The sequence below is a fragment of the Apodemus sylvaticus genome, chromosome 16 (genome assembly GCF_947179515.1).
Source record: "Apodemus sylvaticus chromosome 16, mApoSyl1.1, whole genome shotgun sequence".
In the NCBI taxonomy this organism is placed as follows: Eukaryota; Metazoa; Chordata; class Mammalia; order Rodentia; family Muridae; genus Apodemus; species Apodemus sylvaticus.
In genome coordinates, this window is record NC_067487.1 from 35102570 (window position 1) to 35115691 (window position 13122).

Here is a 13122-nt window from a genome sequence, read left to right on the forward strand (position 1 = left end):
TCTTAACGGAGAAGAGGTTAGTTCAAGTCCAACACAGCATAAAGTTAAAGCAACCAGCCGATTGCATTGTAGCCTTCAGGGAGGAGGCAGAGTGCAGTGAATGCTGGTGCCCAACCTAGCCTTTCCTTTCTAGGTAGTCCAGGGCCCAAGTCCCGGAAATGTCCCCACCAGTCAAGTTAATCACTCACTCACTCACACACACACACACACACACACACACACACACACACACACACACACACAGACTTTCTCTCTCTCTCTCTCTCTCTCTCTCTCACACACACACACATCTGTACACAACCACATATTCATACACATCCCTGACTTAAGCTAAATAAACCCTCACTGATGTGCTCAGAGACTTGTCTCATAGCTGACTATAGAGCCTGTCAACTTGATAATCAATATTAGCCATTGCATATTTGATGACAGAGAAAGGGTCAGTAAATAATTCATTAAAAACTTTATTCTATTCTAGAAAGATCTTTAACATACTAAATTCTCTTATTCTAAATAAAATTAATGTAGACTTGCTAAAGAGAATCTATGCAAACATTAATATAATAAACATATTAATAAATATATTTATTTATTTATATAATAAATATAATAAATACTTACTTGATATTGTACTACAGATAAAATGGGTATTTTAAATATGGGCCTTTTTTTCAACCTTTCCCACCAAAATTCTCTGGCTTCTAATGTTTCAATTTTTTTAGGATTCTCATTTAAATTTATATTACATAAATTATAGTACTAGAAATAATGGAATTCATACATTGAATCATAATTACCTTTCAAAGCTTAATATATTCATCTTTTATAACTGAGAAACCAGTCTTCTGCTTTGTACAGTTGTGCAGAGCAAATGAATGTTGTAATAAGAGCTATACTCTCTATAGAAATGTAGCCACTCCAATTTTACTGAATTTATCTAATCCAATTTTAAAATGTCTTTCTGTGTGTATTGTGTAAGTATTGTATATTTAGGATGTCCCTGCTGCACTTCATTCCTATCATTATATGTACACAGCAGAAATGGGGCCATATGTCCTATTATTTATGTAATTACTTACCAGAAAGCATGTTCTAACAGACTTTCATGTAGTAATTTGGCAACTGAACATTGAAATGGTTTGGGGTTTTTTGTTGTTGTTATTGTTGTTGTTGTTGTTGTTTGTTTGTTTTTGGTTTTTGGTGGGTTTTTTTTGTTTTGTTTTTTTTTTGGTTTTGGTTTTGGTTTTGGTTTTTCAAGACAGGGTTTCTCTCTGGCTGTCCTGGAACTCACTCTGTAGACCAGGCTGGCCTCGAACTTAAAAATCCGCCTGCCTCTGCCTCCCAAGTGCTGGGATTAAAGGCGTGTGTCACCATCACCCAGCTGGTTTTGGTTTTTTGCCTGTATCATTTATACTAGTAGTCTTTCATTAAACTAATTCCATTGTGTCTGTCTTTATTAAGTAAGCCATTTTACAATAAGGCCTGCCTGACAGGCTCAAGATGCCTAATGCTCAGTAATCGCCCTCCCCAGTAACAGATGATTTTCTAATGACCCTGACTTTGTAGATTATATAGTGGTTCCACCAACATGATAGCCATCACTTTGTTTCATTTTATTGAGTGTAATTCAACAAGGAGGAGAGGCCAGCAAGCCTTTTCTGTAAACATTGCTCTTGCAGTGGGATCTGCTTTCTTTTTATTTTATTTGGTGACATTTTAAGGTTAAAGTGGCTAAAACTAAAAATCTTCAGTGTGACTCTTTTATTTGAATAAGTATTCAGCTATGGTATTGCTAATGAGTTTGTATTTGCTGTATTTGCATTTTTATAGTTTTAGTGGAGTCTGAGTGAGAAGGGGACAGAAGATGGTGTATATACATAAGGAGCTTGGAAGCAGAACCTAAATCATTAAAAATAGTCTCAGAGCCATAAAACTTCCCAGTGAGATGACACGTGCCATCCTAGAACTTGAGACAGGCAGATGGGTGTCTGTGAATTGGAGTCCAACCTGATATACAAAGCAAGCAAGCTCTGGGCCATCCGCAGCTACATGGTTGAATGAATGAATGAATGAATGAATGAGCAAAAGAGCAACTATAAACGTAATTTTCCAACTTGGTTATTAGTCAGTGCTTGAAATTACTGGGTAAGATGACTCCCCAGGTAAAGGTAGTTGTCACCAAACCTGGCAAACTAAGTTCAACCCCTGAGAACCAAGCAGTGGAGAAAGAAAATAAAGCCCATACAGTTGTCCTCTAACCTCCACACATGCACCGTGGCATGTGTGTTCCCGCTGACATGTGCACTGCACACAGTGAATACATAATACTTTTTTAAGAGACAAATACTAGGAAAGGACACTCACCTGTTCATAGATTGCAGAGTCTGTGACTTTCGGGAGTGCTGCTTAGATGCTATCAGAAGAGAACACTTGCACAGCCTACCCTGATAACTCTGCTGACAGTCACCGAGAAATGGCTGTTAGCTGTTCTTCCTGCCTTTGGAGGACAGGGGGGAACACTAAACCAGTTGGGCTTCCAGGCAACATTCAAACCTCTGTTTTTAAGCAAAACTAAGGCAACTTCACACTTGGTGCTGAGTCCCTCTCGCTCCCTTAAACTAAGACCTTGCTCTGCGACCTGAATTATGAGCATATACTCCTTCCTATTACACTGATGACCACTAACATTTTACTTACTTACTTAGTTTTGACTCAATATATGAGCCTCCGTGCCAAAAGCATAAAGTTTTTCTTCCCAGTTTTCTATTGTTTTTATTTTTCCAAGTTAGTGCTTGCACATATACCAACAATTCTTTCTCCGAAGCCAGCCATTTGTGACCTTAAGAGTTTGTGTTACGAGCTGTCCATCCCATGTACTAACTAGAAATTTGAGTCCCTAGTTGAGTATTCTACTAATCCTACAGTCACTAAGTATTACACGTTTATACCACCTCCCTGCTGGCTGGCTGACTTGGTAGCAAAAGCAGAAAACTTCTAGGCATGGTGATGCTGACTTAAAGCTTTCAGAACAGCAGTGGGTATATTCTCAAAATTGATGTTGCATCATGTGTCTTAACTAATGTTATAGATTCCTGAGGCTTGGAAATACATCTTTTTTTTTTTTCTATTAAAAATTGGGAAACAGGGCTAAACAGAGAATTCTTTTTTTTTTCCTTTTTTTTTTTTTATTTTCTATATTCTTTGTTTACATTCCAAATGCTTTTGGAAATACATCTTGATGCACATTTCTTTTTCTGGCGTGATTTCTTTCTTTTATATAAGCACTATTACTTGAATATTACAAGAGTTAGGATTAATATTGGTTATTAGTTACTAATGTTTCCTGCTATAAACCAGTAAAGAACTACTTGATTCCATTTTATAAAATCTTTCATATAAGATAATCAATTCTGGTCTTCATAGATTTACATAGGTAAGTAAAGTTGGATAAAATTGTCTGTTGCCTTTAGTAGTCATCAAAGATAAATTGTCTTGAAAATTTGTTTGCTAATTCTACTTTATTTTTAAACTGCCAAAATAATACTAACAAACCTTTTCTTCATAGAAACTGTATGAATGCTTATGTCTCTAGGTTTACATGGTAAGGTGTAATGACTCTTAATATAGTTTGTTGATAGATTTTTTTTGTCATTTTGTTATTGGAAAATGTGAAATTATTTCATAACATACTTGAATTTATTTACTATATCCAGTTGTAAGGATTTTTAAATATTTTGGTATATTGATTGTACTGTATAGACTTCTATTATATTTAATTAAATGTTCACTGTTTTGTCCTTACGAGGAAAATTTTTATGATGCTAAAGGTACTAAATTTGCTTCTCAAATAGACAGTGACAGGTAAAGATACACAAAGCACTTACCCAGCCACCGTTAGACTACTGTCAGAATTATAGAGGAAGATGGAGGTGGTAAGTATCCTCCATCTTAGCATGTGTACTGAAGGTTGCATTAGTTTCAAGCTATGGAGGCCTGCTGTAGACCTAGTAAAGACCCAACATAGGGATGATGGTATAACTTAGTGGGACAGTGCTTACCTAACATGGACAAGATGCCAGTATCATTAATCTTGGTTGTTACAATAATAAAGTCAATTTTTAAAGTTGTTATATAATTATATATACATATAAATTTATTATATTTAGGGTTAATATTTAAGTTATAATTATAAAAAGATTTATTTTTATACTGCTACTTTGGTTAAAATTTTTATCTTCAGATTTAAATTTCTTTCTTGCCTTTTATTAATAGGTAGTATAGATCAATCAGTGTTAAAAGAATTGCCCCCTGAACTCCTGGCAGAAATTGAATCTACCATGCCACTTTGTGAACGTGTGAAAATGAACAAACGCAAGCGTAGCACAGTTAATGAAAAGCCAAAATATGCTGAAATCAGTTCAGATGAAGATAATGATAGTGACGAAGCTTTTGAATGTAAGTATCACTCAACTGTTTTAGGAGTAAAGGCAGATTAATGTGTGAACATAATGGGGGTTGACAAGAGCAGTCACCTTAATTCTTAATAACTTAGTATAGCGAGATTTTTTTTTCTTTAAACTTTAAAATTGTATGAAAGATGAGTTCAGTTGGCACCAAGAAAAAGTTTAGCTGAGCTGTAATAGTAATAGAAAACACCATTCTGTGTCTATTTGTATTTAACCTGTACTGGACTCCGGATAGATAGTAGGCGTTGGAAATTAAACTACACATTAAAAATGTGACCCCTGTCTCACAGTCTCAGTCTGTTGGGGGGGATCTGTAATGATTGTACTACAGATGGTGACCGTGGATGCAGGGGCTGTGCAAGCACGTTGGCATCAGTGTCAGTGGGGGTTCAGAGTGCTTACTGGAAGAGGTGACACTTGAGTCTGGAAGGACACCTAGGAGATAGCCAGATAAAGAAATATTTAAAACCATACTATCACTAAAATATGAATGGCTTAGCCACATTGTGATTTATCTGTGTGGTTTGGACCTGGCTTCTCCTTTTGCCCAGCTGTGTCCTGGAATTCCTCCCTTGTTTCACTGTTTTCCAGAGCTGGCTTCTTCACTACACAGCTACCTCTCTACAACACTGTGATCACCTGTCTTTGCACTAGACTTGCTATACCTCGCCTGTCTTCCTACTGGTCCACTGAAAAAGTTCTTCTCTTTTATCCCTATCTTCCTTCTTCTGGAGCAAGAGAATTGAGCCTAGCCAAGAGGGGTCAGCAACCTTGTTTGACTTAAACGGCATTCAGTGGAAACAGACTATGGGAGATCTTCACTTGTGTGCCAACTGACTTAGTCATAATGACCAAAAGAAGTGGGAAGACCACCAGTGTGTTCTACCTTTTCCACCTAGTGTCTGTAGATTGAGGTGTGACAAGCAAGGGCAGGAAGGACAGATGCATGCTGCCATTTTTAAGTGTATATTGCCGATGGAAGCTCTTCACCTCCTCCAAAGTTTTTAATCAATGTTCATTTATTCCTCCTTTCAAAATTGTGAGCTCTTCAGCTAGAGCAGTACACTATGATACTGAACAGATTTTAAGTTTTAAAACTGAAATATACAACAAAGATCATCTGACATGTGTGATTGTTATAATTTGTATTATTATAAGATGTATTAACAATACAGTATATTAAAATGGCTAAAGTTTTTTTTTTAATTATAATCAAACACTTTGGTGACATAAGGTCATGGTTAGCTCTGGAAAGTAAGAAGACAAAGGAAGCGTGTTGGCCCTAAAACTCAGTTCCTTTTATTTGCATGTCTGTCTACTCCTTCTTCCCCTATTCTTTCACCATTTCCAAATTCCTTACTTGCAGCTTCATTATAAATTTCACTTCATCTCTAGCTGCGTGAGTGGCTGCCTGTGTTGCTAAGTTGGTGTGGATTATGAAATTGCTGAGTAATAAAAGCAAAGGCTAACATACTCAGACTGTCCACTAGCTACAAAACAGGAGAACGTTGAGCCTCACCTTTGTCATCAATGTAGAAACAAATGTTTCTCTTTCTGTTATGAGAGATGTTGTCTCATTTCATGGACGTGTAAAGCCTCACCCTAAGACTGGGTGCCATATAGCTGTGCGCAGGTGTGCTGAAAGCTGATATTAAGAGTATCTAGGCTTCAACTTCTGCTATGAGAAAAGAAATTTTCTCTGGATTTTTAAAAAGATACCCAATGGTTTACTGTTTTACTTGATTTATTTCTATCTAGTTAAGTATAAAAAGCAAGGGTCTACTGATTCAACTGTTGAAAAATGTTTAATTAGTAGTTGACATAAAGAACCAAATTGTCATTTTGCTATAAAAGTCCAAAATTTTGTACTACAGTACAAAATTAAAAAGTATCATGTGAACAGTAGTTGGAAAAATTATGTTGTTTTGAGATAGACTTTGTGAAATTTAGGATTTCCCTGAAGTTTAATCAAATTGATTTACTAAAATCTAAGGATTAACGAAATAGTATTGTAATTTGTAAATAAATAAATAACCAAAGAATCTCTTTGAAAGTTGAACTTAACATATGAACTTATCCAGAATACAAATATAAGGTCACTGGTACCAGGAAAAGGTGGAGAGGAAGGATGAAGAAATGGGGGTGGGGAGCACTAAAATTCAGAAAGGGGAGGAAGAGAACTCTGAACTCATACTTGCTATGTGTATGTCTCTTATTTGTGCTCCTATCTGTCCTCTGCATTTTCTAGAGCAATGAGAGAAATAGAGACATTGACAAGCTAGCCTACTAATTGGGATGGTGCTAACCTTGTGGAGCACACAGTATGGTATAAACATTGTGGGGTTAGTCACTCTGTTTCAATCCAACTGCCCAAACTTTAATGAATAGAACAGAAAGATTCTCCAGGGCCTCTAAAGAATGATGAGTGCAGCATTTTGTAAAATTTCTAAGAATCACAAGATTTATCAAAGATTTCTAGTGAAAGAATTGAAGGCTGAATATAGATTTTTTTAATTAAAATATAGAAAGAGTAAAATAGTTTGTAATTTTGGTTCGTAAACATAAAGTCTCATACTTGACATTATAGCATGCCTCATTCTAAGCAACTTTGTTAGTTCACAGTTTGTTAGTTATTTGGTAGACAATTCAATAACTGTTGAAATATTGCAAATCGTTTAGTGAATATTATATAAACACATGACCCATCCAATTGAATCGCTCTCCCCCTTTCTCTCTAATAAATGAAACAAGTTGTTGAAATAGTGAGTGTTCTTGAACATACCCTAATCATAAATGTGAGGAGGTCTTACCACTCCTCATGTAGTTTATAGCTAAACTAAACTCACACCTAGTTATGAAATAAACTATTGAAGATTTGAATATATTCACTCACATAGAGCTGTTTTCAGTAACAACTCTTTTAAGACCAAGTTACCCTTTTCTGTCCATACTAGAGTTTAGTACAGGAAACAAACCAGATCATGAATAGGAATAATTATGGCATTTACATATTTATTGTTCACACATAGTGATACTGATACAAACAGGGTGTTTGAGCCAGATTGACATCCTTAAATCTAAGCCTCGGACTGGGTTCAAGAGGTTTCTCTTAATAGTTCTGTATTGATCATTGTTAGGAATTCATAGAAGAAGCCAGTCAGAGGAAGGAAGGAGTTAAAAAAAAATCAACAGACTGAGTCAGCAGCGGGTTGTTACTGTAATAACTGGTATAGGGACCAGGTAGATGGTTCGTCAGTGACAAGGCCCTTGTTACACAAGCCTGCCAACCTGCACCCCACCACAGAACCCACATAGCGGTGAGTGGGAGAACATCTGTGCAGAACTGCCTTCTGAGCTACACGCACATACACACACAAAGTGACAACAAGTACATACTTTAAATACTGTTGTAATAATCTCCAGGTAGGACAGACCCATCAGTCCTACCTCGTTTTTAATTAGTGGTGCCTACACCAGACACCAGGTGTAGTATGTATTTTTCACTTGCACTGCCTCTTAAGTTTCACTGCAGAATTGTCTTTTTTTAATACTGAATGAACTGTAACCCTTTCTTAAAGCTCAGAATCATTTTCAACTTAATACATCAGTTGATATGTCAGATGAAACTCTTTGCCACAGAGGCTCCTCCTGTCAGTATTGATGGTCTTAGCAGAATGCATATGAACTTTGAAGGTAACATATATACCCATGCTTCTGGAGCATGTGCAAGCCTAGAAGCTTTCTTCCTTGAGTTTAGCATGCCAATTGTCGGGGAATTATCTCAGTGTGCTAGTGTTTGCAGTTCTCATATATACTATCTCTGTAGGTTTGTGATGTTAGGTCATCAGAGTCTCTGGAATTTATTGCTAAGTTGTAAGTATAACTTAGCTGTTAATTGATGGAGTATTTGGTCACGTATATTCTGTAACACTATCTCAAAAGTTGACTATTTTCCCCCCCAAACCCTACTCCTGACAAAAAATATAAATGGTGGTTGTTTTTTTAACCAAAAGTCTAAATAAAGGTTGTTTTATAAGTCTTAATTAATCTGAAGTTTACATTTACTTCTTCCTGATGTACTGAAACCCTTCACTGAAATGTACACTGTGTTTTAATTCTCAGAACCTTCCATTGGTTTATTAGCAAGCTAACTTCTTGTACAAATCTTTAGTTTTAGATGACATAATGCTAAAATACATGGTATCCTTTCTATACCATAATTTAATCTTCTGGATAGATGAATGGCTCAGACTTTCATAGACCAACAGAATGAAGGTGTAGTTCATTGTAAAGTACAAGTTTCAACAGTCTTTTAAAGTGAGGTAAATTATTTGTCATGGGGATCTGCTTCTAGCCTCTAGGAAACGGCATAAAAAAGATGACGATAAAGCTTGGGAATACGAAGAGCGCGACAGAAGAAGCTCTGGGGACCATAGGCGGAGTGGCCACTCCCATGATGGAAGGAGGAGTTCGGGTGGTGGTCGTTACCGAAACCGAAGTCCGTCAGATTCTGATATGGAAGATTACTCTCCTCCTCCCAGCCTTAGTGAGGGTAATTCATCAGTTCCAGTGGGTCTCTAAAACCAATTTCAATTTCCTCTTCTAACTTTGAAGAACATTTTATTGTGGTAGCATTCTTGAGTTCCAATGGTTTTTTTTGTTTGTTTTAGTTGCTAGAAAAATGAAGAAAAAAGAAAAACAAAAGAAAAGGAAAGCTTATGAGCCCAAACTAACCCCTGAAGGTAACACTTTAGTTTAGCTTTCTAATCTTCAGGTGTGCTTACTGCTTGGAGTGTGAGCATAATTTTTTTTCTCTCTTGCAGAAATGATGGATTCTTCAACTTTTAAGAGATTTACAGCCTCAATAGAGAATATTTTGGATAATTTAGAAGATATGGATTTTACTGCATTTGGTAAAACCAATTTACAGGGTTTTGGTTTTTGTTTTTTTACTTATCCCTTTATGTGTAGTTTTTTTGTAAGGTACTGTAGAAAATACAGTCATGATGTATACTATTAAGAAACTTGAAATCTAGTGTGAGTTCATGTTATCAAACTAAAATACTGCAAAACATAAGCTCCAAGTTGGTGCTGTCTTAGGTCCTGAGAATACTGCCTCCAGATAGTGAGAAACTTGCAGACATTGGAATCAGTTCATCGGTTCATTCATTATACTGTTCAACTATGTAAGGATATTAGGTGCAAGCATACATCCAACCTGAGCCCCTACTAGATGAACAAATAGTACAATATATAAAATAAAATAGAACACCAGCTAAAATGCAGGTTAGTTAATGATATATTTGTATAATTCAATAAGATGTAAATTATATCTGTAAGTATATAGCAGCATATCTTAAGAACACTGTTTAGAATATTTGATTGATCCAGGCATGGTGGCGCATGCCTTTAATCTCAGCACTCTGGAGGCAGAGGCAGGCAGATCTCTGAGATGGAGTCCAGCCTGGTTTACAGAGGAGAAACCCTGTCTTGAAAAAACTAAAGAAAAGAAAAAAAGAATATATTGCTTCACCTACTCTAAGGCATCATATATCACCTTTATTTATTGTGTATATGAAAGCAATACAGATTATAACAATTTTATATGAAGTCACCTTCAAAAGTGTGTTGAGTATTTTTAAAATATTTTTGAGAAGTATAATCAAAGTATTCTGATTATTTGGAATATGTATTTCATCTTTTTAAAAAAATTCTAAGAAATTATCTTCTATATAATATAGAATACCAAAAATAAAAACAGGAGCTCTCAAATCAGGATATTGTGGAGAAGAATTATTTATCAAAGAAACTATTATTCACAAAACATTGTAACTATGAATGTTAAAGATCATGCCAGAACCTAGGGTTAACATCCATGGAGCTGTTTATGGCCCCTTTAGCCAAAAGAATTAAAGAGAACTTTCCAGAACTCACTCAATAGGGAAAACTGTACTGTATCTTGAAAGAAGCAGTACTTTTTGGCTGAGCATAGTGGAGGAGACCTTGAAGGAGGAGTGTGAGTAGCCTGACTTCACTCTCCTCTCAGACCTGACCAAGTACTCCACTGGCTGAACCCACACAGAAGCCAGAGCCTGACTGACAAGTGTCAGCACTGTGCCTACAGTAGGAAGGCAGGATAGCTACCCGTCTTCCCCTTTTAGAACTCTAGTTTCACCCCTGCTTTCTTTGGTTGTGGTTTATAGAGCTCTTTTAAACCAATTATGATTCTGTATACATGCAGTCAAATTTTTGTTTTAAAAGCTTATTAATTTAGCTTACCAGTCTTAGCTATTTCTTTAACATAACTGTGTTTGATTGGCTTGATTTTTCAGGTGATGATGATGAAATTCCTCAGGAACTGCTTTTAGGAAAACATCAGCTTAATGAACTTGGGAGTGAATCTGCTAAAATTAAAGCCATGGGTATAATGGACAAGGTATCTCAGCAAAGTAAAACTTGAAATTTTTCTTAATATATGGCATGTGAAATTAATTTAAAGTTTTCAGGGCAAATTACAAAGTTAAGCACATATTAAAAAGAAAACTCACATCTCAGAATCTAAATGAATTTTGTCTGAGAAAAATCTATTACTAAAAGAGGAGTATAGATTATTCTAAACAAAATTATATATGGATTGATAGAAGAATGGACTGTGACTTCACTGTCAAATATTTAGATTATTTAGTGTAGAAATACACTAAACTTTTCTTTATGGTTACTTTAGTCCTTTGTGGTTTTAAGAGTAACATTTCCTGGGGTGCTACTAGAATGTGACAGTGTGTGGTTAATTGCTGTTAACATTTATAGCCTCCATGCCTTAGGCTTTGGTCAGTCCTCCTTCCCAGGAGCCTCTCGCTCTTCTGATGGACTAGCAGAGCATCAAGAGGTGGCCTTCCATTGCATTCGTCATCTGCGATTAACCCTCTAAATTACTGCCTGACTAGTGTGCAGATATAGGTCGTTTCCCCCCCCAACTCCTCTCTAGTACAAAATTAGAATATTTCCTGGTCCACATTGCTTACTTATCCTTCTAGGCTAATAACAATTATTGAATGATTATATCTTCCCTTTGAAATTGATTCTAAACACCTTAAGGGTGTTTACTTACTTTTTTTTTCTTTCTTTTTTTTGAGGGGAGGTTGTTTGTTTGTTTATTTGTTTGTTTTTTCTCAGACAAGGTTTCTCTGTATAGCCCTGGCTGTCCTGGCACTCACTCTGTAGACCAGGCTGGCCTCAAACTCAGAGTGCTGGGATTACAGGCATGCGCCACCACCACCCGGCCTCTTAAACAACTTTTTTTTTTTATTCGATATATTTTTTATTTACATTTCAAATGATTTCCCCTTTTCTGGCTCCCCACTCTCCGAAAGTCCCATAAGCCTTCTTCCCTCCCTCCCCCTGTTCCCCTCTCCACCCCTTCCCACTTCCCTGTTCTGGTATTCCCCTATAACTGCTCCACTGAGTCTTTCCAGAACCAGGGGCCACTCCTCTGTTCTTCTTGGACATCATTTATATGTGGATTATGTCTTGGGTATTCCAAGTTTCTAGGCTAATATCCACTTATCAGTGAGTACATACCATGATTGATCTTTTGAGACTGGGTTGCCTCACTTAGTATGATGTTCTTCAGCTCCATCCATTTGTCTAAGAATTTCATGAATTCATTGTTTCTGATGGCTGAATTAGAACTCCATTGTGTAAATATACCACATTTTTTTTTATCCATTCCTCTGTTGAGAGACACCTGGTTTCTTTCCAGCTTCTGGCTATTACAAACAGGGCTGCTATGAACATAGTGGAACATGTGTCCTTATTGCATGCCGGGAATCCTCTGGGTATATGCCCAGGAGTGGTATAGCAGGGTCCTCCAGAAGTGTCATGCCCAGATTCCTGAGGAACCGCCAGACTGATTTCCAAAGTAGTTGTACCATCTTGCAATCCCACCAGCAGTGGAGGAGTGTTCCTCTTTCTCCACATCCTCGCCAACACCTGCTGTCTCCTGAGTTTTTAACCTTAGCCATTCTGACTGGTGTGAGGTGAAATCTCAGGTGAAATGTTTTGATTTGCATTTCCCTAATGATTAATGATGTTGAACATTTCTTAAGGTGCTTCTCAGCCATCTGAAGTTCTTCATGTGAAAATTCTTTGTTTAGCTGTGTACCCCACTTTTTAATAGGGTTATTTGATTCTCTGGGGTCTACCTTCTTCAGTTCTTTGTATATATTAGATATAAGCCCTCTGTCGGATTTAGGGTTGGTGAAGATCCTTTCCCAATCTGTTGGTTGACGTTTTGTCCTTTTGACAGTGTCCTTTGCCTTACAGAAACTTTGTAATTTTATGAGGTCCCATTTGTCAATTCTTGATCTTAGAGCATAAGCTATTGGTGTTCTGTTCAAGAACTTTTCCCCTGTGTCCATGTCCTTAAGGGTCTTCCCCAGTTTCTTTTCTATTAGTTTCAGTATGACAGGGTTTCTCTGTGTAGCTCTGGCTATCCTGGAACTCACTCTATAGACCAGGCTGGCCTTGAACTCAGAAATCCGCCTGCCTCTGCGTCCCAAGTGCTGGGATTAAAGATGTGTGCCATCATCGCCCTACTTACTTTTCAATTTCATAATTTTAACATGGCCTCTAAAATATTTTGGTGTTTGTTTTATTT

The 13122-nt window shown here is 36.8% G+C and overlaps 1 protein-coding gene across 3 annotated transcripts in view; it reads left to right on the forward strand.

The window, feature by feature from the left end:
- Nipbl (NIPBL cohesin loading factor) overlaps window positions 1–13122 on the forward strand; it is a 164313-nt gene that overhangs the window by 101067 nt on the left and 50124 nt on the right. For all 3 annotated transcript variants that reach the window (XM_052159946.1, XM_052159944.1, XM_052159945.1), the window contains 5 exons: window positions 4273–4455; window positions 8821–9018; window positions 9137–9208; window positions 9290–9379; window positions 10799–10902. In XM_052159946.1, coding sequence (XP_052015906.1) covers window positions 4273–4455; window positions 8821–9018; window positions 9137–9208; window positions 9290–9379; window positions 10799–10902 — 647 coding nt within the window. The remainder of the gene's footprint in view (window positions 1–4272; window positions 4456–8820; window positions 9019–9136; window positions 9209–9289; window positions 9380–10798; window positions 10903–13122) is intronic.